The sequence below is a fragment of the Ictalurus furcatus genome, chromosome 18 (assembly GCF_023375685.1).
Source record: "Ictalurus furcatus strain D&B chromosome 18, Billie_1.0, whole genome shotgun sequence".
NCBI lineage: Eukaryota > Metazoa > Chordata > Actinopteri > Siluriformes > Ictaluridae > Ictalurus > Ictalurus furcatus.
The window spans coordinates 237,110-262,679 of record NC_071272.1 but is presented as its reverse complement, the minus strand read 5'-3'; the positions used below and the strand labels follow the sequence as shown (position 1 = coordinate 262,679).

The following is a 25,570-nucleotide window of genomic DNA, read 5'->3' as shown; positions in this document are numbered from 1 at the left end:
CAGAACCCGTGCTAAAAGAGAATAAATATTGGCATGGCTTTTGAGATGTGAATGGATTGTAGCCTGACACACAGATGGCTTTTTTCTGTTGAACAGGTAAGACAATATTTTGTTATGGCTTCCAGTTGAAATTGATATATAATGGTGGCATATTTCAATCACTAAACATAATTAACCTTCACAAACCATTATGAATGTCAATACGTCCATCAGTACATTTTCTAGAATGGTTTAGCTTTTGCTTATTTATCTTTGAATAACTGTAAACTAATTTTGTGTTTGAGTAACAACTACATTGACCTGATCCGTCTCTGCAGAGCGGGGAGCAGAGTGTGACCTGCAAATGTGTGTCTGTATTCAGCACTTATGCTCGGAAGCTTCTCTGCAAGATCCATTCACTACTCTGCACTCATTCATTGCTCCATCCATCCTAGCGCTCTCTATTAATGATACCACTTAAATACCATAAAAGTGGCTCCTGTAGAAAATGAAACCATGTAATGTATGTACACTAAGCATTAGCGGTGTTCCCACACTGAACAAAAAAAATCTTTTTTAATTTATTTACACCAAACACATCATAAAATAAAATTTACTACCCTGTAACAAAATGTTTTTCTCCTCAAGTAAACAAGTAAATATAGTATAATAAGTAAGTATATATTTTTAATGTAGCATATGACTCGTACCATGTGACACACTGAGTGTGGTTTCTAATGTCTGAAAACTGTTATTACGCTTAATACTGAAATAGATTTAAATGGATTTCACCCTCCAAGCTCGCTGAGGTAGGTCCTGGTTTGCTGATCACAAAACAGGGCTTTAGAGAAATGCAAAAACAGATTTTATTTCATCATGTTGTTCGCGAGATCTAAGTGAGAGCAGCAATGCACACTGAACAAAAGAAAAAAGAAAGAAACCATTCTTCTACCTCACACATCCTCGGTCTTCGGCCGGTCTGGGAAGGTAATCTAGGAATAAAAGGAAAAATCAAAAACCTGCAACTTACAACTTATTTTTGCAAATAAAATTAGACCAAAAATTACTATAAACATACTCCAGTCTTGACATGTCATAGCAGTACATCTTTAGCATTTGTATTGCTTCAAAAGACACTGCAACTTACAGTCAGATCCATCAAGATTTTGGCAACATTATTGTTATTTTAGCTGCCTACCACAGTATACTATTGAAATTAAACAATAAATATAAATATGAACAGAATATGAATTACACTGTTGGATTTGGTTGTAAAAAGAAAGAAAACACTGATGAGCTTAGGAACACCAAAAGTTCCACCGAAAACAAAGGACCTGGTGAAAACCCTACATCCTGGTGGGAAAAAAAACCATTTTGCAACAGTTGGCCAGAGGTAGGAGTGTGTGTATATGTGTGTATGTATATATATTATATATATCTGTGTCAAAGTCAACAACCAAGAGATGACCAACAAAGTAAATACAGAGGGTTTACCACAAGATGTAAACCACTGGTATGCCTCAATTACAATAAGACCAGATAAACATTTGCCAACTACATCTAAAAAAACCCATATAGTTCTGGAACAGCATTCTATGGACAGATGAGACACATTCTTATACAAAAAGTTGTATACGAATGATGGACAAAAAGAGTTTGGAGAAGAGAAGGAACTCCTTATGACCTGAAGTATACCACCACATTAGGCATGGGCATGTATGGCTTCCAGTGGAACTGATTTCCTTGTATTTACTGATGAGGTGACTGCTGACAAATTCTGTGTATTATATGGTTATACTGTATAATCTGCTCAGATTCAGCCAAATGCTTCAAAACTCATTGGATAACACTTCACAGTGCAGTTGGACAATGACCCGAAGCATGCCTCGTAAACAACCCAAGACTTTATGATGAAGTGGAATGTTCTGCAGTGGCCAAGTCAACCACCTGACCTACATCCAACTGAGCAAATCTGAAGGCAAAACACCCCAAGAATAAGCAAGAACTGAAGACAGCTGCAGTAAAAGCCTGGCAAAGCATCATCAGGGATGAAACCAAGAGTCTGATCATGTCTATGGGTTCCAGAGTTCAGAGAGTCAGTGACTGCAAAGGATTTGCAAACAAGTATTAAAATGACAATTTAATTTATGATTGTTAGTTTGTCCAATTACTTTTAGTTTATCTTAGTTTAAACGCAGGGGGTAACTGGACAATTGACTGATAAGTGGTTTCATGGCCAGGTGTGGCCTGTTTCCTCGTTATATCATGACCAATTAAGGCGATTAAAAAGGCGTTCATTCCAAGCATTGAATCTGTATTTGGTAGCTGATTTGATGTCAATTCCAATATACTGTGGTAAACCGCTAAAATAATAAATTTGTTGATGTCCAAATATTTATGGACCTGACGGTATAACCTATTTTATAGCTCATTTGGTAAAGACTTTCACATATTTGATTTTCTGTTCTAGTTTTTGCCTAGTATAATGTCCGTATTCATTTCATTTTGGCCAATAAAGGCTATTCCAATTCTCTTTTTTATAAAGATATGCCACAGAGCAGAGGTTAATGACTCAAGACTGGAATCAAAGAGCCATGAAATGTACCACATGATTTTTTCCCTTTAAAAAAACATAAGGGGTCAATTTACCGGTTTAGAGGGAAACTGAAAAGTGTAGGTCAGCTTCAGTCTTTGAAAAAAAGTTTCCTTCTCGCATTCATCAGCAAAGTCAAAAAACCTTGCTGTCTCTGAAGAAGGCTCGTTGGTGTTGGTTCTCATGTCATTCTTATGGACATTATAGGCTCTTCTCTGAGGTTTCACTGAACCAGGATTAAGCACTGATATGGCCTGTGTGCTGATGACATCACTGAAGGTCACCTTTCTGCATTTTATGGGCTTACGTTTTCCTATAAGAGGCTGAAAGGGAAGGCATTACACTTGGTGAAGGAATGGCACTAAATCTCTTATCAGAAATAAAGCAAGCGACTGCTTCAGTTATGCGCAGTCAACTGGCTAGAAGTGTGGCTAGCAAGCTCTGAAAGAAACTTGATCTTTAGCTACAGTCTTTGGTTAACATTACTTCATGTCATTTTTGTTGGTGTATAACAAGGCTGTTGGTCCTGCCAGTGCATTTTATTGCAAGTTTTGCTAGGGTGACCGTACGTCCTCTTTTTCCCCGGACATGTCCTCTTTTTTGGACCTTAATAAAGTGTCTGTCTGGGATTTCTACAAGTGAGAAAATGTCCAGGATCGGCTTTAGTTTCATTATGATGTGTTTATAATATTGCATCGTGTGTGCGCGTATTTGCATTGCTTTAACCCCCCTCTATAATTCCCGCCTTCTTGCACACCAATTGGTCGATTATAAAAAGCTTGCAGCAACTATTGGTCAAAATCCTGAATTTGTTAATACCTTTTTTTTTACAACAGGAGAAAATGCCACAGTTATCTTGGTTACAGGAGTCCTTTCTTCAACTCCAGTGGTTTTGCCTTTACCTCCTGCAAGCAGTACAATTTAAGAATTAATGTGGATTTCCTGCAATATAGGTCATTCTGCATCAACCTATTGAGGAATTTAATAAAAGAGAAAAAAAAAATACCTGAGGTATTCTTTGGGGATGTCAAATTATCACATAGCCCAACCAAAGCGGAGGAGCTACAGTACAAACAGAGAAAAAAAACTCTAAACAAAAAAAAAAAACCTGCCTCTCTTGTAAGCATTAAGACTTTGCACAACAAGAGAGATTAACAAATACTGGACAATGCATATAATCCAGTGTGAAGGGTGTCAATCATTAAAAACATATTTGTTGATGATAAAGCAATACATTTAATAGATCAGATCACAGATTCTGAAAAAAGCAAATATGACGGTTGGGGATGGTTCACCAAAAAATGTCAATTCTGTCATCAATTACTCACCCTCATGTTATTTCAAACCCATAAGACTTTCATTCATCTTCGGAACACAAATGAATACATTTTTAATAAACCTGTGAGATTTCTGTCATCAGCAGTAAGAATCAGAAGGCCTGACAGAGATGATCAAAGATTCTGGAAGTTTTACAGTTTTATGGACTGATGAGGCCACAATTAACCTCTACCAAAGGGATGGAAAGGCCAAAGTGTGGAGAAAGAAAGGATCTGCTCATGATCCAAAACACAGGGACTCACAGGTCAAGCACAGTGGAGGTAGTGACATGGCTGGGGCTTACATGGCTGCTTCTGGAGCTGACAATAATCTTTATTGATGATGTAAACTGTGATGGTAGCAGCAGAATGAATTCAGAAGTCCACAGTAACATACACAGAGAAATGCAGCCTATCTAACTCTGAGGAACTTCATCATGCTGCAAGGGAATAACTTAAAATACACTGAAGGACTTCAGGTTTTAGGCTGTCGAAGTTAATTTCCAGACCTTAACCAAATTGAGCATGCATTTCACCTTCTGAAGAGAAGACTGAAGGGAGAAACCCCACAAAACAATCAACAACTAAAAGAAGCTGTACTACAAACCTGGAAAAGCATCACAAAAGAAGAAGGCAACAGTTTGGTGATGTTAATGGCTCACCGGCTCGATGTAGATATTGAAAGCAAGGGATATGCAACCAAACATTAAGAGTTATTTACTTACTTTAAGACTATCTATCTGTTTCTATACTTTTGCTCACGTAAAAATTGGGTGGTCTGCCATCAAAGGTGCCATATTCTAAGTTGCTGAGCACATCTAAATGTAATTATCAGGAAATGAAAGCTGAAATTCTGATCTATTATCTCATTCATCTTTTGATCTTAAAACCAAATGTCAGCGTATAGCAAAAGCAGAAGTATTAACCTTGCTTTCGGAAGAGATTATACAAGCTCAGAATTAATTTGCACTTGTTCCTGGTCTTTTAAATAATCCGTGTTGTGCCCTATTACACATATCTGTTATTTACAGAATTATTTCACATTATACAACAGTTATGTCCGGTCCACTAATCTGACAGGATTTAAGTGGCTTAGCAAGAGTGCTGATATTTTGTGTAAGAGCACTGGTACATTTCACTGTTTCTCATTTTCATGTCGTTTATTTGTGTTCGTTACGTAAAATTCCAATTCTTATAACACTGTAGTTCCTCAAACTGAAACCATTTCTACACTTACTACATGCTGTCAGTCAGCCTGTGCTTGGCATGGCAACACAACAATATCCAGCTGTGGCTTCTTTCAGAATTATTTCGTTGACAGAGCAAAAATAAACACAATGTTTGGCCATATTCTGTCTGAAATGTCAGTTAATTAGTATTAATTCCTTGTTTATAGAACTGGCATAAAAGCAATTTCACACTTGCACTCGAGCTGTCATACTGAACATAAGCAGAGGTTTGATTCAGACATATATTGGTTAATTAGAACACGGTCACACTCCTCTGCATCAACATACCAGCAATGTGTCACAAATTTAACCTTAAACACATTTTGCTCGTTGTTTTATTGCGTTCAAGCCATTTATCACATCAAAAAAAATCACATTACAACCGTGTTATTAGCATTTAGCTTTAAGCTTTGCTGACTTAGATATATGTGCAATAAACCTTACCCAAGAGGTGACACAGGTTGAAGGAAGGGCAGAGAAAATGAGTCTTTTGCAGTTTGTCCATCAGTAACAGGTGACAGCTCTATGGGAACAATAAGAAAATACCAAATTAAACACATGCAGATTTCTTTAGTAAAAATTCAATATTATATGTACTGTTGCTGTATTATTATACCATCTATATGTTCAGTCTGTGTGACACAAGAATAATTAATGATATCAAATGTGAAGGAGTAGTCCTTCATCAAACAAATAAGGTGATTTTAGTGGCACATTCCCTCCAACTCTTAGTTCCCACCTGTGTGCACATTAGCAATGTAAACAAATATGAATATATTATTCTAATTAAACAGATAATGTTTAAATCAGCATTAACCAGTGCATGCTCACGTAGGAAGTGTTTGACTCAATAATTGCAGTAATGATCTCACATGTAACCAACGTATAAGATTATGTCACAGTAATGATCACAAACGTTAATTAGTCGGAAATGTGTGTTTGTGCCGATTTGGGCCAAGAATGACCTGAGGTGGAAAAAGATAATGCTTTTTCTTTTTTAGTTAACTGATTGGATTTGCGCCACAATTATAAACAGCATATGGCCAAAAGGACTTAATTGTGGCAAATGACAGGTTGTAAAACCCGCATAGATGAGCAAACTGCTTCAAGACAGTATAAAAGCCCGTGTCAAGGTTGTATTGATTCAGACTTTCTGCTGAGGTCTCAGCTTTATTTGACTTCAAATAAAGTTCGATCTTTAGACATCCATAACCCCTCATCTCTTTACATTTTTGACGTGGGTTGAAGAGATTTTCTCAATAATATACAGAAAATTCTAAAGGGTCCACAAACTTTCAAGCTTACAAATCTGTGTAAGAAGATTTACATAATTACACACTATGTAAACTATACCCTTGGTCTGTATATAATACCCAGAATGGAGGAGAGGTTTGGAGGATGCTGCATTCCGATATTCACAGCGTCACTGAAACTGAGAAGCGTTGAGTTCCTGATACAGCAGTGCAGCATTTCATCTTCACTGACCAGACCTGTTCCCTCATCTCAGTCAGACAGAAAGGCAAACAAACATTACATTTTGTTCATTTGAAGTTGAAATCAAAATGAACAACATGGTTATTATATATTTCATATAACTGAAAATATGCCATTAGTAGTGAACGCACAAGAACACTTACCAGAAGTATCAGCTTTGCAAAAAGTCTCAATAGATGGTAGTGTGTCACCTGCTTCCAAGTCTGAATCCATACAATCCAGCAAGAAGCTGGAGACACCAGAGGGCATGATCATACCTAAATTGTAACAGGATTATGCAGCTTTTCAATATAAGGCCAACTAGTAGACTCATTAGTAAACTGTTGTGCTTAAGATAAAGAGCTCCAAACCCCACTTGTGCAGTCCTGGCTGAGGTCTCTGGCACAGGGAGTCACTACGCCCTAGAGGACACAGGCATGACATTAAAGCACTATGAACACGTTAACGATTATTCAAACATACCTCCAGATGTGGCAAAGGTTTTTGGTATATTATACGTTTTGGTATAACAACTCTGACCTGCTATCTATTTATTCAACTTGCTAACATACTACAAGTGCTGCCTCTGCCAAGTTCATATTATTATACATACTATAGCAAATGTTATCTAATAGTGCATATACTTTAGTTTCCGTTAGTCCTTTTTTCCTACAGAAATATCCTAATCTAATTTCAGAGCCTATACTGTAGATTATTGGTGTTATTTGATAGGATATATTAAATATGTTTTTTTTTTAAGAGAGTCCTATACAGTTTACTGTCATACATTTGCAACCCCAATTCCAAAAAATTTGGGACGCTGAGTAAAATGTAAATAAAAACAATGTAATTATTTGCAAATCTCAAACCCATATGTTATTCACAATAGAACACAGAAAACATCAAATGTTTAAACTTAGGAAATGTACCGTTTTAAGGAAAAAAATAAGGTAATTTTGAATTTGAAGGCCGCAACACGTCTCAAAAAAATTGGGATGGACCCAAAAAAAGGCTGGAAAAGTAAGTGTTACTAAAAAGTGTGTGTGTGTGTGTGTACATACATATATATACACACACACACACACACACACACACACACACACACACATATATATATATATATATATATATATATATATATATATGTATGTGTGTGCGTATATATAGAGAGAGCGAGAGAGATATAGATGCATATATATATATATATATATATATATATATATATATATATATATATATAAAAATGTGTATCTGTATATGGACCTAGGTGTCTAATGAACTAAATGAGATCGCTGTTGGTTTTAATGAGCGCCGTTTACACTCGGCATGTTCCACATATACTCCAATAGCGTTAGCATTGCTACAAACTTAGCATTTAAATGTTGAGTACGGAACAGTAACCCCTGATTCACACATTATCCTTTTATCATATTTAAATAAAAAAAAAGTTACCTGATAACTGTATCCAGTTGTGTATTTTGTGAAAATTATAACGTAACCACGTTATAATTCACTGTAAATTCCATGCTAGGCCTGAGGCAAATGCCGGCCATGTTTGTTGTTGGCAGGTGAAGAAAACTCGAGAAAGTCAGAATTGTGAGATGTAAACTCACACTTGCGAGAAATAAAGTCAGAATTGCGACAAATAAAGTTAAAACTACCCTTTTTATTTGTTTCTCCGAGGCGGAAACGGGCTTCCATAATTATCACATCCAATTTAAACATAATGTGGAAAGCAGGAGGTTCCGAGTTGAACAATTCCGAGTCCCAGTTGTCGTGTACGATGTGTTATGTATTGTGTTATGTATTATGCTCCAACGTGTCTCGCAAATCATACTTCGCTAAAAGAATCTGCTAAACTTCATCAGTGAACATGGCCAAGAACCACTTACGTGAGATATGTCCATCTGCAGAGTAGTGATGTGTCGTTTGCGAACGAGTCGGCTCTGAGCCGACTCCATTAAGTGAACGATGGGACGATTAGTTTTTTTGTTGTAAATGAATACAAGACAGAATAATAGGCACTCCATGCACTGACTGAATGTTCTGTTGATGTATTTGTGCGTGTGACAAATCACGTGTGATAACATTCTCCATTTTAATACATTTAATACATGCATTTTAATAACACAGACCACATAAAGGCAGAACGTAGGTAATTTGTAAGGTAACAATACCATATGGAGCAGGGTCTACTGACAACCTGCACATTCATATTAGAATTGTACATCCAACAGTGCAGTGAGTGTGATACTGGTAACACAGTAATATCCTCAAATTGAGCCCATAAATATGTACCCCAAGTTTGGTGAAAATCTTATTCCATTCAAGAGTGATAGCCATTTGAGTAAAAGTGGCCACAAGCTTCACTGAGCCTGACACTAAGGGCTCGAATTGGGCACCTGACAGACCTTCCAGGAAAACAGAACCGGCCCCACCCCTGATTATAGGGGGTATTTTTGAACAAGCTGAATATTTTGGAACTTAACTTTGGAAGTTGAATATTGATTATTGAATTTTTAATAATGAAATTGTGTGTGAAATGTTTCCAATTGAAATATTCACAGCATTAATATACAAGCACGTTGAACTGCAATACCCAAAAATGCAAGCCCTGAAAATACAATGCATTAAAATGCAACAACTGTTAATACAATGCATTTTTTTTATTAGTGCAATACAACATACTTTTTTGTTTAAAAGACGTCATTATTTTACTTCCACAGAAATTGTGCTTCCTCTCCCATTATCTGGCCCCAAATTGAAAAATATTTTAGATAAATTATAACTATTCCATATATATAATATCCTAGACATTTGTTACAAATATTTCATGGAAAAAAGGTTTGGACATATGTATTACGTTAATGTGCACCTTACCATATATATTTTTATGGAAATCTGTATTGTTGTGCACTCTCATAAATATTGCAAAAAAAAGTTGACTTTTTATGCTGTGCGCAAGCATACGGATATGACGTCACTACCCCACGCTGATATGACGTCACTCCCCATGCTCATGAGTAGGAATTTCACGTTGAATGGGCATTAAGGTCAGGAATTCTTTACAGAAATGTTTCCAGATCTTTTTTTTTTGCGTGGGAGAGTGTCTGAGTATACATCACGGAATGAACAATTTACATCAATATATATACTTTTAAATCTCAAGATACTATTTCAATGGCGTCTTCGTATGATTTTATAAGAGACTTACTTTATTTTCTTTGTTAATAAATACATACACGATAATGTCCAAACATTTTACCAACCAAGATTATTTATTAGGCAGCTCCAATAAGTGACTGTATGTCAGGTAGAGACATCTCTGTGAAATGGATTTTTCGCCAAAGTGTAAAAGAAGCACATTTGACCAACAGGAGTAGAATGATCTTTTGAGTTTAAACCCATATGGCTCCACTTTTAACGGCTTCTTTGAAGGGCATTATAAATCCAGAAGGAACTGCATCCATAACCACATCATGTTGTTTAAAGAATTAGGTATAAAGAATTTCATCGCAGTTCATCGCAGCTTCATCCACCACGACGTGTCTACGGTTGGTACAGACGTGGCATTTCCGGTGCTAACTATATACAAGCGTACTGGAAACCAATCTAGTTCTTTTATTGAAAGCATGATAGACGTTTAGATAAAAAAAATTAGATGAATGTAAAATGAGAATTATTTCACTATAAACAAAAGTATAGACACAGCGAACATTTCAGTGATGCGTTTGTTTTCTTTTGAATTAATGCTTTTAATAAATTACCTGACATTTTGGGCAAAACTTTTTATGTAAACTCACACGATGACCGATGGAGTATACATATATATATATATATCTGCTACCATAAAAAATATACAACCGAGGTTTATGATCAAGTTACTATTCTCACATATCGCTGTTCCAGCCGGAAGGATTAACTGGTAACACAAACAGGAAGCGGCTAGATCGGATAGGGCCATTGCAAGGCAGCCATTGCTGTGTGTCGTGGCTGTGTTAGTGATACACCAAGGCAGGGAAGAAGACGTTTACTACGGCCATTCGAATTAACTGGACTTCCAAGTGTAACAGTAGTCTGTGCATCTACATATAGATACAAGGTATGTTTTTTTTATTAATGTCTTCGACCGATACTTTATTTAAGCATGGTTAGCAATACTGTTGGTTCATTGGTTAACTCCACTGTTTACTAACATAGCTTAGTTAATTTAGGATTGTGTAAACTTAATCAGTAAACTCACGATTGGTAGCTGTAACAATAATTGCTTGTCGGTTAGGTATTCATTAAGCTCTTATAAATTTCAGCTAATATTCTCAGCTAATAAATTTGATTCCCAGAACGTTCGTTTGTGGTTCCCAGAACGTACATTTTAAGGTTTGTTTTTGGTTAGCCAGGAAAGTTTTCTTTACGGAAATAGAACGTTGTTCTTAGATTTGCCGAACCTTCCCTTAACGTTCCCATAACGTTCACTTAAAGGGAACCCAAACTGTGAAGACTTGTAGGCCTTAACACCCAATAACTGCCCTCTCCTACTAAAATACATTGTTAGAAACACATGAAACGTTGTCATTCTTTTGAAAATCCTTAATGTTCAATACATATTTTAACCTACAGAGGCCTCCATTACTTTATTGCTCCTAGTCGATGCGCTTGAGCACTCGGAACCACACCATTAAACAAAAAGAATGAGCTACTAGCCCCTACAGCAGGAATAAATGCCACACTGCTGCTTTTGGCTGTAGTTTCCAGTCGAAAGGCAACAAGGGAAGTAATGTCAGTTTTAACAGCTTTTGTAGTGATAAGAAGAGGAGAAATGAGTGGGGAAAATGCTTTTGGACAAAGACACCTCCCTGAAGATCCACGGCTGTGTTCTTGACACTTCTTTCCTGATGCCTTTGATGCATTTAATCGATCAAAAGAGCTCACAAATTCTGCTGGTTACAAGCAAAGCCTAAAACCAAATGTTGTTGTTCCTACAACTTCCACCCACAAGGAGTCTAAATGTCCTCAGGAATCTAGTGAGAACTGTTCTAAGAATTGTCAAAGAGAGGAAATGCTAGAAGCGCTCCTGATTGGTCAGATGTCCCCATTTGTTGTGGTTGGTCTACGCTGTCAGTGTGTGTTGAAATGGTTACAGTGGAACTGTTTTAGAATTGAGATTTTATGTGGCGAACACAGACACCAGAGTGGTACAAACACCCAAATGCTCCGGAGTGATTATACAGACCATACAGGATTTCAGGGCTTTTTTTTTGTGTTGTGATTGTTGTGGCCAAAAATGCTTGATCTTGCTGCAGCTTTCTTTAAGATTTTGCAACTTGCGGAGTTTTTTTTGTGGACAGCTACTTGAATTGGCGAAATTGCAATTGTACGGAATTGTTTTGCACGGTCTTCGGCAGTGCTGTTTGTTGGTACATGAGATTTTTTTTAGCTGTACCGGATGCACATGACTGGAAGAGGGCTTTGGCTGAATGTTGTGATGACGTCACATGACGTGTCTTGGCCAAATCTGTGAAAAATCTGCGCTAATTTTGAAAAACTGCAAGCTCCTCTCAATATTGTGGAGTTTTCTTGATTTTGTGTTAATTTCTGCATTCGCAAAATCCAGGAGGGACTGGTTATACCGGAATTGTTTAATAAATAAGGAATAATGGCAATGCGTTGGAACACAAATGAAGGTCGGAGTTGAACTGCTGTGGTATCGTTTTAAAATGAATTCTAACCACTGACGCTTTACATTCTCATCCTTTGGGAGTTCATACAATGTGGTTGTGCATGAGCAGCCAATGAAGACCAGAGGCGGGGTTTTTGTTACCATCCACGTAGGTTAGTCCAGGAAGTAAATCTGGAATCACTAACGACTCGTTTCAGCTGTTTAAAATCGGTTCCTTATTCTGAGAGTCAAAAAGGTCATTTGTTGTGCACTTTTGAAACTTTGCAGACTTTTTACATTCACAAACATCTATATAACACACTACATGAAAGATAATATCTGAAAAAGCAAAATAGGTGCACTTTAAGAGTGTTACTTTTTGGTTCAGTTTGGATGTATATATTCTATTTACTTCAATATTTATTAGTAGTTAAAATTTATATATATAATATATATTTAATTTTTGTAAAAGTACAGTACACTTTCAGTCAGTATTGCTTATTTTTGTAAAAAAGTTCAGCATTATTTTACTTTGAGTGTTTTCATTCATTACCAATATTAAAAACTATTGGTTGATTAATCGGTTATTGGCAGGTACTGCGCAACTTAGTTATTGGTATCTGTAAAATCCAATATCGGACTACCTCTAAAGGGCTCTACGGTAACAATTTCTTTTAGGAGCACTTGTGCAAAAATTTAGGAGTACTGTTGAAGTTTAGGGGGTTTTTTTTAAATTTTTTTTTTTTTTTTTTTTAGAGATGTTAACGTTAATGTGCCACAATATAATACACACGTAGGCACGAGAAAACTTGAGCTTATCAATTATGACAGAATTTAGGAACATAGTGTGAGCCGTGACAAATTAATTTACCTTATTTTTACAGGCTTTATGCAAAAATCAACAAAGTTAACCTGTTCCACCTTGTAAACAAATACAGTAAACCTCAATGTTCAGAGTTTGAAGTCTGCTCCTCTTAAATATATTTAAAGCTACACTATTAGACATTTTCCACTGTCATGGTTCTGAGCTGGAGTCAGTTCTTGAACCGCTCTGTGTATATTGTGTATATATCTGAATAATCTCATATAGGATGTGATTGGGTGAGTTCATTTACTCGTCAGATGCAAAGCGCTTCAGTTTAATGGTGTTCATTACTGACGCTCTGATCAGGATTTTTACAACCGATACCGATCCAGATACCAATCTTTTTTTGTTGTTGTTTAAGCTTTAATCAGGAGGTCATAAACAGTTAAATGTAAGCTCTCTGCTCATGGTCATGTCTTAAACAATAGAGTCCTAATTAAAAGTAGACTTAAATCAAACATGATCCATATTAGGAAAAAGAAGGCTAATGGCCTTCTGAAGAAACAGCGTACTCGGTTTCATGTTAAATTGATGTCATGTCAAGTTAAACGCAACCCATAGTAATTAAACATTATTTCATTTCTCATTTTATTTAGATTTTATGAATTTATTATAATATCTATTTTTTTATATTAAATGATTTATTTATAACTAGGCACATTTTCTGTCTTTACATTTTATTCGTTTTGTTTGTTTGAGTTTTGGATCGGTTCTGCAGTACAGTGTTGCCATGTCTGCTGATTTTGCAAATTATGGGGGATTAAAACAAAACATGAAAACTGGAGTTGACTTTTCTCGTGATATCTGGCAACCCTGAGTTTAAATGAAGTGAAGGCGCTGTCTATTAGAGTTGGTGAAGAGAGTGAAGGAGAGAGACAGTGTACTGTATGTTTACTGACTGAACAGTTGCTAATCTTGATTACGATTGGTGAGGAATTATTTAATAAAGAAGTTTGAATTGCACCCACCTTGTAGCGTTAGCGTTACCAAAGACACTTTGGCATGTGGAGACATGGGCCAGTAATCGAACCGCCAACCCTTCGATTAATGGACAACCCGCTCTACCACCTGATCCACAGCTGCCCAGTACCTTTTAGTCGCAAATGCGAGTGAAATGGACGCACTGTAGAGCCCTGCTCTAGTACTACTGCTGGGTGATTCCAAATCAATCAGGGGGTAGAGCCACACAGTCACAAATTTAGCTGAATTTTCCACCATTTGTTAGTATAAGTACAGAACAAAACCCTCAAATGTTTAAAGTCAACTTTCACTTGTTATGACTGTCACACTCCGTCACACACAACGGTCACAGTCATTTTAAAATTTGGGCTAGACAAGCTTTGACATGCCATGCCCCTTTAACTACAAAAAACTTACAAAGACAGAAGTCAAACATGGGTAACCCGGAAATAGGGTTTTTTTTGTTTTTTTTGTTTTTTTACCATTTATCATTACTATTATTTTAAATTTTGTTGTTAGTTATTTTGTATATTATGTTATCCTCTCATGTCTACTGACTGTAGAATAAAAGCTTTATAGCTTTTCTGAATTGCTCAATTCCACATAGTATACTGTACAGAGAAATATTAAACATGTATAAGTCATATTAAACCTGTCACTAGCTGGCTAATGTTAGCACAAGGGCTGCAACAATTAATTTACAAAATTGCAAAAATTCAGTAATAAAAATAGCTGGACTTTCATTATCAATTAGTTGGCGTGTGTTATAAAGCATGCTGTGTTGTGCTACATCCCTTCATTTAGATTAAAACACATTTGATAGAAATGGCAGAGAACTACCTCCTTTAAAGTATGGGGACTCTCTAAGCCTGGTGTATACGTCCGTGTTAACGCATATTTGCATCTACCTGTTGCGTATCTGCGGTGCCTCCTATGAGAGGCTTGTCTAAATGCATATTGATGGGACGTTGTGATATTCCTTCTGTGGGTTTAATCACAATCAGACGATTGTTTAATTTAGAGTAATATTTACAGCTGCAACAACTAATAGATCAGTTCAATAATAATAGATTATGAAAATCGTTGTGAATGAATCCCAGCATGGATTAGTTGTTCTGCGCCCGGCATGGGGGAGATTTACTCAGTACGTTGCTCCTATGCAGCAGTGCAAATGCAGTTATGCAATTAATTGGTGTGTTCTGGAGGTAGTTTCCAAATAGCTTAAGAGTTAGTTAGTAGGCGAACATTGATGACCAAAGCTGGTAGTGATTTGTTGAAAGAAATGTCCTACGTTGGTTCAATTCAATTCAATTCAATTTTATTTGTATAGCGCTTTTTACAATAGACATTGTCTCAAAGCAGCTTTACAGAAATATGTCAACATTAAGTTAATGCAATTAATCAACATTAAGTTAATGCAGTATGTTTTTGGTAAGTAATGAGTCCACTGTTCGTGGAACTAGAACTTGGGGCGGGGGAAAGTTTTAAATAATTTCATGCTCCAAAGTGGTTTTAAGTTTGTTTTTTTTCCTCTTTCTCTTTTTCAGGATTAACACGATCTGGATATGTCCTTCATATTTGATTGGATTTATAGTGGTTTTAGTAATGTACTGCAGTTTCTTGGTAAGACCCACTTTTTAATGAAGATTTTGAAAAATGACTTCAGATTCCTCTGTAACAGTTCTTCCTGACTTTCAGCTGTCACATTAATCTGTAGTTTTTAAGTTAAAAAAAGGCAAACCCATTTTGGGTCTTTTGGTTTTGCTTTTTTGAACGTGGCAGTGGAAATGGCTAAAGGTAGATCACACTCGATCTACCTTCATTTAATCTGCTGCAAGAGCATGTTCTTCATTGACATGTAATAATGCTAGGTTGCAAATCTGTGCCTAATTTAATTGCTAACATTTTCAATATTTGACTGAAAGGTATAGCCTCACTGTCAGGTTAAGTGTTTTGTATAGTTAGACTTAATTAGACTTAGCTGCACATTAAGTTGTATTTTTTAAGATAATAAAGGCAATGCACTGTATGTATTGTTTACAGGGAAGATAATCTGAGAGCTTGACTTGGGTACTGTAGGATGCAGTAGGTATGAATGCCAAAATCATCTAGATGTCATGTCCTTTGAGACCAATTCTGAAAAAAAATGTTCTTATTCTTTTAGGACTGTACAAAAAATCAGGTAAATTAGTATTTCTTGGTCTGGACAATGCTGGCAAGACCACACTACTGCATATGCTTAAAGATGATCGACTGGGGCAACATGTGCCAACCTTACATCCAAGTGAGTTCTCATCATATAAAATAAAATAAACACAGATACATGGTTAATTATTTCATTCAACTTTGACCTCAATATTCAACATTGACCTCTAAGAGTCAACAATAATGCAGTAATAATCGATTGGTTAAGTTCAGTTGTTGCCTTTTAAAACAATATATTGATCTGTGTCATCGGATTATTACTCCCTTATTATATACTATATTGTGTGCTGTCCATCACTTGTGCTAAATTGGTACTCATCATGATGATGTAATGGTTGTAAGAAACAAGTATCTTTGCGTTTTATTCCTTAGCTTCAGAAGAGCTGACTATTGCTGGTATGACCTTTACCACCTTTGACCTTGGTGGCCATGCACAGGGCAAGTAGTTTTTCTTGAAGCATGGTACACTTCCTTCTTTCTGTGTGTGTGTGTGTGTGTGTGTGTGTGTGTGTGTGTGTGTGTCTGACATAATACTCACTTAACACATCTTGTATCCTAGCCCGAAGAGTGTGGAAAAACTACCTCCCTGCAATCAACGGCATTGTCTTTCTCATTGATTGTGTAGACTACCCGAGACTGGCTGAATCCAAAACAGAACTTGATGTGAGTTCTTGGGTTTTATTTTCTCCTTAAAAATGTTTTTCCTAAAACAGGAAATCGCAAATAGCCTGGGCACCATTTAACAAATAAATACAAACATTTCAACATAATTCTGGTGAAGTATATTTCTAGTTTCTTAAAGTTGAGGTGTAGACAGAAAAGGCTTTTTTTTTTGTGTGCAAGAATTTAGTCACAGTGATATTTAACAGGTTTTGCTAAAGTTAGATTAAAGTTAGATTGTTCCATAGTGACATAGTGGCAGTGTTTGTACCTCATAGTTCCAGGGTCCACATTTCCATCCAGAGCTCAGATTATTGTCTGTGCACAGTTTCCGGTGTTCTCCCCATGTCCCCTTGTTTTTTCTTTTGACTGGCATCCCATCCAGGGTGAATCTCTTCTTGCACCCAGAATTTCCAAGCTAGGCTGTACTAGTGACCCTTACCAGGATACAGTGGCTGGTTATTTATTTATTTATTTAAGAGATCGTCCCATTAAAATTGTGATTTTTAATAATTCTCAATTCACTAAACAGTCAATAATAAACATTTTATGATTGTGATTTGTATAGTGACCTATACTTTTGGGTAGATAAAATTTGAGTGTTTAAAATTTTAAAAATGATGAATACAAGTTGTTCCAAAACTTTTGACTTGCGTTGTATGTTGTGGGCTGTAAAAAAATGCTTGGGAATACATGGTGTAATTTAAATTAGAGCACAACATTATTATTACAACATAATAAAAATCTTCACGTCTGTGCTATGGGATAGGGCGGCTAGACCGAAGTCTCTCACAAAGAACATCCAAGCCCAACTAAATCACCCCAAAACATGTGGCTGAACGTGTTCTGGTCTGATGAGACCAATTCCAAAAGGTATAATACAGTGCTTGCCACTAATATTGGCACCCCTGGTAAATATGAGCAAAGAAGGCTGTGAAAAATCGTCTTGCTTGTTTAACTTTTTGATCTTTTGTTTAAAAATCCACAAAAATACTCTGCTCTCATGGATCTTAAACAAATAAAACAAGGGGAGTAAAACATTCTAGTTGTTGATCTGATATTGTTTTATTATCTACTGTACACACCCCACTTGCCTCTACACACACCACTACCACACAGGCTCAGCTTTTTGGTAAATATCTGAGTACCCCTCATTTATTTCACAGGTGTTCTCCAGATGTACACAGACAGCCTTGTTTTCCCTGATGGCCACTGCCACCAGGATACTACCAGAAATTATGCAATTAGAGCCACCAAACTATTATGAGAAATGATCATATGGAGGAATATTATTAGTTGCTGTGGTGATGTGAGCGACTTTTGTCCAGTCTGCCAACTCGGATGTCCAGTTTGGCAGACTCTGGTCCACAAAAACTAGCTTTGCATGGGCATATTTTTGATGAAACCTCAGATCATGGTTGTTAAAATGTTCTGCTCAGATTTGTTTGATCTCTGTATGAGGAACCTGTTCAGTATCTAATTATGAATTTTATGGACACTCACATTACAGTTAGATTTGATCATATGCAAATCTAACACATTTTATTTTATTGTGCATTCCTACAACAGGCACTAATGACGGATGAAACTATTGGAAACGTGCCTATCTTGATTCTTGGTAACAAGATTGATAAGCCAGAGGCCATAAGTGAGGAGAAACTTCGTGAACTGTTTGGATTGTATGGACAGACAACTGGCAAGGTAAGACGAGCCTTTTTTGCACATATTTTATGGTATAACTTTTTAATGTGTACTTAGAGGAGTGATGTTGTAGGCTGTAGCCGTGATTGTGGCGACATACGTGCTTTAATTTAGCTTTCGTTTGTTTATTTAAGATATTTTAAAGGCTAAGTTAACAACGATTGGAATACAAAAATCTGCCACTTACATTTTGAGAATCCCTGCAGTTAACTGCCAAAATAAAATCATCTATCATATGGTGTTTGTTCTTTCTACAGGGTAATATTCCCCTTAAAGAACTGAATACCAGACCACTGGAAGTGTTCATGTGCAGCGTGCTAAAGAGAGAGGGATATGGGGAGGGTTTCCGCTGGCTTTCACAATACATTGACTAGAGGTCCGACCACAAGGAGGTGCACCAGGAACTGCGTAAACAAATTCAAACTCATGTTCAGTTCTTGTTCAGCCTGCCATCACTCTCCAAAAGAAAAACGGCGGTAATCACTCAGTACAACTCAATTTAAACAAACTTTTATAGGGTAAGACATTTAATTCAACCATTTTTTTTCTTAAAGCTTTTGTAAGGGAATGGAATATCAATGTCTCCGTTTTCAAGCCAAATAGACGACACTTTTCATTTATTTCTGTTTTTCTTTTGACTTTTTTTATGCACGTGTGAAATCTGTATGATGTGGTATAAAAGCAAACGATTCTGCTGGTATTGGCAACCCCAGTTTATGTTTAAGAATGTGTTTGAGATGTTTAGAAATATGTTTGCAGCCCTTGTTAAGTTGATTGTTTTTAATAGGATACATGGTTGGGATTTTTGTGGGAATCCTTACTTTTGAGCATTGCAGTCATTTTGAATGGTGTGCCGGTCTTATTTAACAAAACAATGAATATTAACAAAAAATTAAATGATCTCTCAAACGGCTCCACCCAGTTTAAGATGCCCCTTTTTATTAACATGAGAGCATAGTTTATGTCGGGTATCTCAGACAGATGTATGCAGGATGCAGATCCTATGGAAAGTAAAGTCAAGAATTTTCAGATGTGCAGTCCCTGTCGAAAGTATTGGAAAGCCAAGGCAAAGTATTTTCTTTTCAGTGTACACTGTCATTTAGGTTTGAGATAAAAAGATTAATATAAGACTAGAATTTCAGCTTTAATTTCCTATATATACATCTAGATGTGTTTTAAAGAACTTTAGATTATGGCACCTTTGTTGGCAGACCACCGAATTTTTAGGTGAGCAAAAGTATCGGTACAGATAGTCTTAAAGTAATACACTTAATATTTGGTTGCACATCTCTTGCTTGCAATAACTGCGTCAAGACAGCAACCCACTGATATCATCAAACTGTTGTATTCTCTTTTTTTTATTTTATTTTTTTATTTTTATGCTTTTCCAGGCTTGTACTGCAGTTTCTTTCAGTTGTTGTTCGTTTTAGGAAGTTTCTCCCTTCAGTCTCCTCTTCAGGAGGTGAAATGCATTCTCAGTTGGGTTACGGTCTGATGATTGACTTGGCTAGGCTAAAACCTTCCACTTCTGTGTCCTTTGTGTTGGCAGTGTGTTTTGGGTTATTGTCTTGCTGCATGATGAAGTTCCTCTCAATTAGATTGGATGCATTTTCCTGTAACTTGGCAGGCAGAATGTTTCTGTAGACTTCATCATGAGCTACATTATCAATAAAGACAGGTGACCCTGTTCCAGACACAGCCATGCAAGCCCAAGCCATAACACTACCTGCATAGTTCTTGACCAATGAGCTTATGTTTTTGGATTATGAGAAATCCTTTTCTTTCTCCACACTTTGGCTTTTCCATCACTTGCTACATGTTTATCTTGGTTACAGAACTTTTGCGGCATCTCTGTATGTATGTGAACATTATATTTTTTTTATATTTTTATATATATATATATATATATATATATATATATATATATATATATATATATATATATATATATATATATATATATATATATATATAAAATATAATATTTTTTTTGCAAAATCCAGTCTGGGCTTCCAGTTGTTCCTGTTGACTGGTTTGCATCTAGTGGTATGGCTTCTATATTTCTGCTCACTAACTGTACAAAATCAAGGGCTCAAACCAAGAGGAGACATTCGGTGCTATTATTTGTTTAAATGATCAACAAGGGCACACCTGGGTGACAAACACCTTTCATGTTCCAATATATTTGATCACTTAAAAATGGGTGAGTTCATACGAAAGGTGCCATGTTCCAAGTTGTCTAACATATCTAGATGTTAACATCAGGAAATGAATGCTTGCTCTATCGTCTCGTATTAATCTTTTGATCTCATCCCCAACTTTGTTCGGTGTATAGCAAAAACAAAAGAATTTGCCATACTATATGGATCTTATGGATGGTTTTCTGCGAAGTTCTTGATTTTATCAATGTGTAATGCATCAACACGTTAAATTTTTTTTTTTAATTTTAATTACCAAAAAAGGGCTAGCCATATAACATTAAACTCTTTACAGGAGCCTTTCTAAGTAATTTTTAAGGCAGTACAAGGACTCTCCCTCCCCCATTATTCCCTTGTGTACTGCCTATCAGCTGTTGCATGTAATGGAAAAACTCTGCATTTAAAATAAATAAATTAATTAATATAAAATTGTAAAATTCCAGTGACCCATTCCTTTTTCTAAAATATGCATAAAAACTAAAAGGGCTTTAACACAATGCCACTCGCTATTTCTGTATTCAGGTTTAAACTGGAAGTATTTGAAAAACTGAATACCTTGTGTGTGTGTGTGTGTGTGTGTGTGTGTGCATGGGACCTTTCTGGCCAGTTTCTTACAGTACCTAAGGAGTACCTGCTGAGTAAGTGAGGTCTTTACTGGATCAAGGAATATGCTCATAATTGACAATAGCCACCTAATAATATCTCCTCAGATTTCCTTTATTTGTGGGTTACAGCAGCAGTACTGCAGCCCGGCTCTGGTAGATTCTGATGCTCAGCAGACTTGTCTGACCTTTCTGGAATATCAAAGTGTTTGGTGACATAAATTGAGATAATATGGAAAACGAAATTAAATAAATAAATAGAAAACACCACCACCTAGATCACATGTAGAGGGGCATTTCCATTTTGATAGAAGGCCATGGTAGAGGTAAGAGGTGAAAACTGCAAATGACAGTTTCTTTATTGTAGGGCTGGGTAAAAAAAAAAAAAAAAAAAAAAAGATTATTGATTTTAATCGATCTTCAATTTAACGAAACTATTGATTCTGGAAATCCCCGAATCGATTCCTAATGCGCGTGCTTTACTTGAGAGGATGTGAATATTATCTGTAGTTCGCCTCTCGTCCTGAAGATGGCGCCATCTTTCATGTTTTGAAATCTGTTATTTCTTAAACGTTTCAAGTTAATGAATTTCACTGTTGCACATTTACAACGTTTGTATTATTTTTACAGTAATGTGCAGTTTGTGTTTACCTTGTGTGCATTGTATGCACATATTTATGATTTCTTGTGACAATGTTTGTTACTCAAAGTAAAAGGTAATTAAACATAATTGTGTGGGCTTTATTGTTAATGTAAATGTGTATTTCAGTAATATAGCTAAGTAGGAGGGTTTCAGTTACCAGCATTTATATTAAAATATGGATTCCATGTCTGTAAAACTAACATTTAAATTGTAATATTGATAACTAATCGATATTAAGTCTAATCGAAGCCATATAAATATCAATTTAATCGAATCGTCAAATTGGTCGCAATACCCAGCCCTACTTTGTGACATCTTCAAAGTGAGTGTTTATTACTTCAGTTTCTGTGGGCCTTTGAGGGCCAAATCCTCCATCATTGATGCCATTAAATATGGACCCTGCATGCTGACCTTATCTGAGGTGTGCAAGGCCTGCGGTTCTGTGTTCTTTTGTGACTTCCTGTATGAGTCGGCAATGCACTCCTTGAGGAATTTTGGTATTATTTGGCGATCGCTGGAGTCTCAGAGCCTTGGAAATGAATTATTAACTGTAAAACCCAGTAGTTTGGAGGGGAAAGAGGAAACTCAATGTGCCACTAACATCTCATGCCATGCAGCAGGCCTGTGTTCTCTCCTTTCCTCCTTTATGATCCCACAGCTGCTCACCGAAACAAACGCTTGTTCATTAATCATCACAGGTGCATGCTCATTCCTTACCCTGTATTTTCCCAACTCTACCCTCCATTCACAAACCAGCACTCCACCACACCTCTGCTGCCTCATACCTGCCACCATCTAACGCTGACCACCCCTAACTGAGGAAATCTGCCATAGCCATCTGCACCCTGAGATTCCACTGAGCCACAGTGAGAGCCATTATATCCAAACCCTGACGCTAAATGGTTAATGTACCAGATAACAGAGTGATCGTCACACATCCTTCATGTGGTAGAGCCACTGGAGTAGAGCATGGTCCAATCAGAGACTGAAGGCATGTGGGTGAAGGAATTGCTGTAGAGCAACCAGATTTTTTTATGGGACTTTGGGTATTAAGGGGCTCTGCCAATATCACTGGCAAGTCCAGTGTTGAATAAAAGTGAGCCGAACCCCATTGATTGATCAGTTCAAATGGTAGGGGCAAATGCGCACAACCCCCTCCAGTGTGGTGCTCTATTAGATTAATGTGACCAGGTAGAGGTAAAAACATGCCAACCTCTGTCCTTTGGGATAGGGAGAGGTTGTTTCCACAGGGGGCCAGGATGGATTTAGCCACATATTTTAGATTCACCTCATGTCCCAGCTTCTTCCTCTTGAGACTGACTCACCACAGTGACAGAACCACCTCTCTCTATGGTTTTAGAAAAATGAGGTGGGGAAACTTGCAGTGCAACACTTAACATCCCTGATTTGTCATGTGGCCTCAAAGGGCCCTTGCCACTTTTGCGAGTAATTTAGAGCTCAACATGTGTAATAATACAAGCAATTTATCGCTCAAGCATTAAAAATCATGTAGTCGATCACTGCTGTGTATAGCCGGAATTGCCGTTCCTGAGCCTGGAGAAAATTCTCCTGTTAATTGCCCCATTGTGTGGAGTTTTGCTCTCAGGTTCAGAACGTATTGAATTAAATTTTTGTTCTGTGAAAGTCCTCATCTTTATTTTCCATGATCGTTGCTATGTGGCCTCTGGCCATACAATAATTAAATCAGAGTGAACCCCATGGAGGCTTGTAGAACCTCTCGTACTGCAAATAACAGGGGTTCAAGCCACTCATCACAATTACAGTTGTAATCATGAATGAACTTGTGAATCATGTTTTAAGGTTTGGTTAAACAGTTTGATCAGACCATCAGATTGCAGGTGATAAACACTGGTGCAAACTGATTTCATTCCCAATAATTCATACAGTTTGAGAAGTGTGTAGTGCCCTGGTCAGTCAAAATCTCTTTCATGAGAGTATGTGGAAATGATCACAGCATCACTGAGGGGTGGGCGATGTGGAACCTGGGGAAAGTACATGGTGTCCAGGGAGCTCCAGTGCAGTACTGCCAATAAGGATGAAACATTCCGTGTGCAATGTAACGTCACAGTGGGGCCAGAGTTCAATTCCTTCATGAGCTGTCGTGATCTCCACCACTGAGTGGGCCAATCTCTGCTTAGATGGAAATACACTAAAGGTGAACATAAACAATGATTTCTCCTACACTACATTCAAACATGAAAAAAATAAATGCTATGCACAGACATTTCCAGGACTGCCCAACTCTGGGTTAGGGTTTTTTTAATTAATTATTTTCAGTTGTTGAATGAATTAATTTATGCCAATGATTTGGCTTACCCAACTTACCCAAGGAGTGAAGGATAAGATGACCACGCACTCATCTGTTATGTTTAATGATCACTTTAAGTAAGCGTGTACTGCAAAAAATGACATCTTAGCAAGTGAAAATATCTTGAATATAGCCACATTATTTAGTAGTTCCTCTTAGAAGATTACAATAAAACAAGATTATTAAACCTATTTCTAGACATATTTTACTAAGTTCAAGCTTGAACTCATCTTGCTCTATTGGCAGATAATCTCTCTAATTTTGAGCATTTATCATTTATCTAGAAAGAAATAAAAGAATCTGCCAACATAATGTTTTGACTTGAAATAATTACACGCATCTAAAAACAAACTGAATAATCTTATATTTGAATTATGATCTTCTCATTATAAGAAAAGTTAGATATGTTCATTTCCAAAGATATACATTTTTTGCAGTGTACTTCATAATTTTATACATAAAAATTTGGTCCTTGAGATATGCAACGTCTCAAATTTAGATGCTGTATCCTCCGATTTCCTCAGTGTGAAAAAAAAGTCAATTCTCTCGTAAATATGGACATAACGTTCGGACCCAAGTCGCCGATTTAAATCACCTACTCTGAATATGGCCCTCGCCTTCATATTCATTATTACATGTGACAGGGACTATAAGCAGATGTCTAATCTGTGTTCAACTCTCATGTAGATTTGTGCTTGAATTCAGGTGAAGTCTAATCAGTGGAACAGCGAAGGATTAGGGTTAAGGGATCAAGTCATTGTTAGGCCTCATATAGCCTCGCTCCATAGGGGAAGCAGGGGTTTAGTATGAGTTAACGTCACATACACAAAAGCTGACTGAAATAATCATTTGGATCTGAACAGTGTAGTGTTTTGTGGGTGAGCATATTGGAGTCATGTTTTATGTTTTAGCTGTTTAATCTACAGTGTGTGTAATCACTTATTTCAAATGACTACTCATGCAATCATTCAAATCAGTACATAAACTTGTGTGCACTTCAAATGTGGCACTGCGCTGAAGCAGGGAAAAAACAAGCATCAACAAGTAATATTATTAGTGTCCAGGCTGGAGGATGTGGTTGATATAGCAACCACCCATAATCAAACACCTGTTTCCTGTGTAACTGTGCTATCTTAACCTTTAGTGTAAGGGTATGAACTG

At 36.8% G+C, this 25,570-nt stretch overlaps 2 protein-coding genes across 2 annotated transcripts; one reads left to right on the top strand and one right to left on the bottom strand.

The window, feature by feature from the left end:
* Nucleotides 1-536: 536 nt before the first annotated feature.
* LOC128622301 (uncharacterized) lies at nucleotides 537-24,885 on the bottom strand. The gene is made up of 10 exons (XM_053648692.1): nucleotides 24,882-24,885; nucleotides 6,962-7,012; nucleotides 6,755-6,868; nucleotides 6,491-6,619; nucleotides 5,562-5,640; nucleotides 3,579-3,634; nucleotides 3,392-3,477; nucleotides 2,629-2,895; nucleotides 932-971; nucleotides 537-820 (listed from the first exon to the last, which is right to left on the bottom strand). Exons 3-9 carry the CDS (start codon nucleotides 6,864-6,866, stop codon nucleotides 933-935), a joined length of 768 nt encoding a protein of 255 aa, XP_053504667.1. The 5' UTR covers nucleotides 6,867-6,868; nucleotides 6,962-7,012; nucleotides 24,882-24,885; the 3' UTR covers nucleotides 537-820; nucleotide 932.
* Nucleotides 10,531-19,550, top strand: sar1b (secretion associated, Ras related GTPase 1B). Its single transcript, XM_053648694.1, has 7 exons — nucleotides 10,531-10,692; nucleotides 15,619-15,694; nucleotides 16,236-16,355; nucleotides 16,649-16,714; nucleotides 16,836-16,939; nucleotides 18,506-18,637; nucleotides 18,895-19,550. The coding sequence occupies exons 2-7, from the start codon at nucleotides 15,637-15,639 to the stop codon at nucleotides 19,009-19,011; spliced, it is 597 nt and encodes a 198-aa protein (XP_053504669.1). The 5' UTR covers nucleotides 10,531-10,692; nucleotides 15,619-15,636; the 3' UTR covers nucleotides 19,012-19,550.
* Nucleotides 24,886-25,570: the final 685 nt, after the last annotated feature.

What these genes read in the sequence shown, in the direction of transcription:
- LOC128622301 (XM_053648692.1), bottom strand. Translation starts at nt 6,866, where the DNA reads ATGATCATGCCCTCTGGTGTCTCCAGCTTCTTGCTGGATTGTATGGAT. An exon ending in TTGCAAAGCTGATACTTCTG is followed by an intron (nt 6,620 to 6,754) that starts GTAAGTGTTCTT and finishes TGTCTGACTGAG; the next exon opens with ATGAGGGAACAGGTCTGGTC. An exon ending in TTCAGTTTCCCTCTAAACCG is followed by an intron (nt 972 to 2,628) that starts GTAAATTGACCC and finishes TTTTATTCCTAG; the next exon opens with ATTACCTTCCCAGACCGGCC.
- sar1b (XM_053648694.1), top strand. Translation starts at nt 15,637, where the DNA reads ATGTCCTTCATATTTGATTGGATTTATAGTGGTTTTAGTAATGTACTG. An exon ending in TGTGCCAACCTTACATCCAA is followed by an intron (nt 16,356 to 16,648) that starts GTGAGTTCTCAT and finishes TTTATTCCTTAG; the next exon opens with CTTCAGAAGAGCTGACTATT. An exon ending in ATGGACAGACAACTGGCAAG is followed by an intron (nt 18,638 to 18,894) that starts GTAAGACGAGCC and finishes TTCTTTCTACAG; the next exon opens with GGTAATATTCCCCTTAAAGA.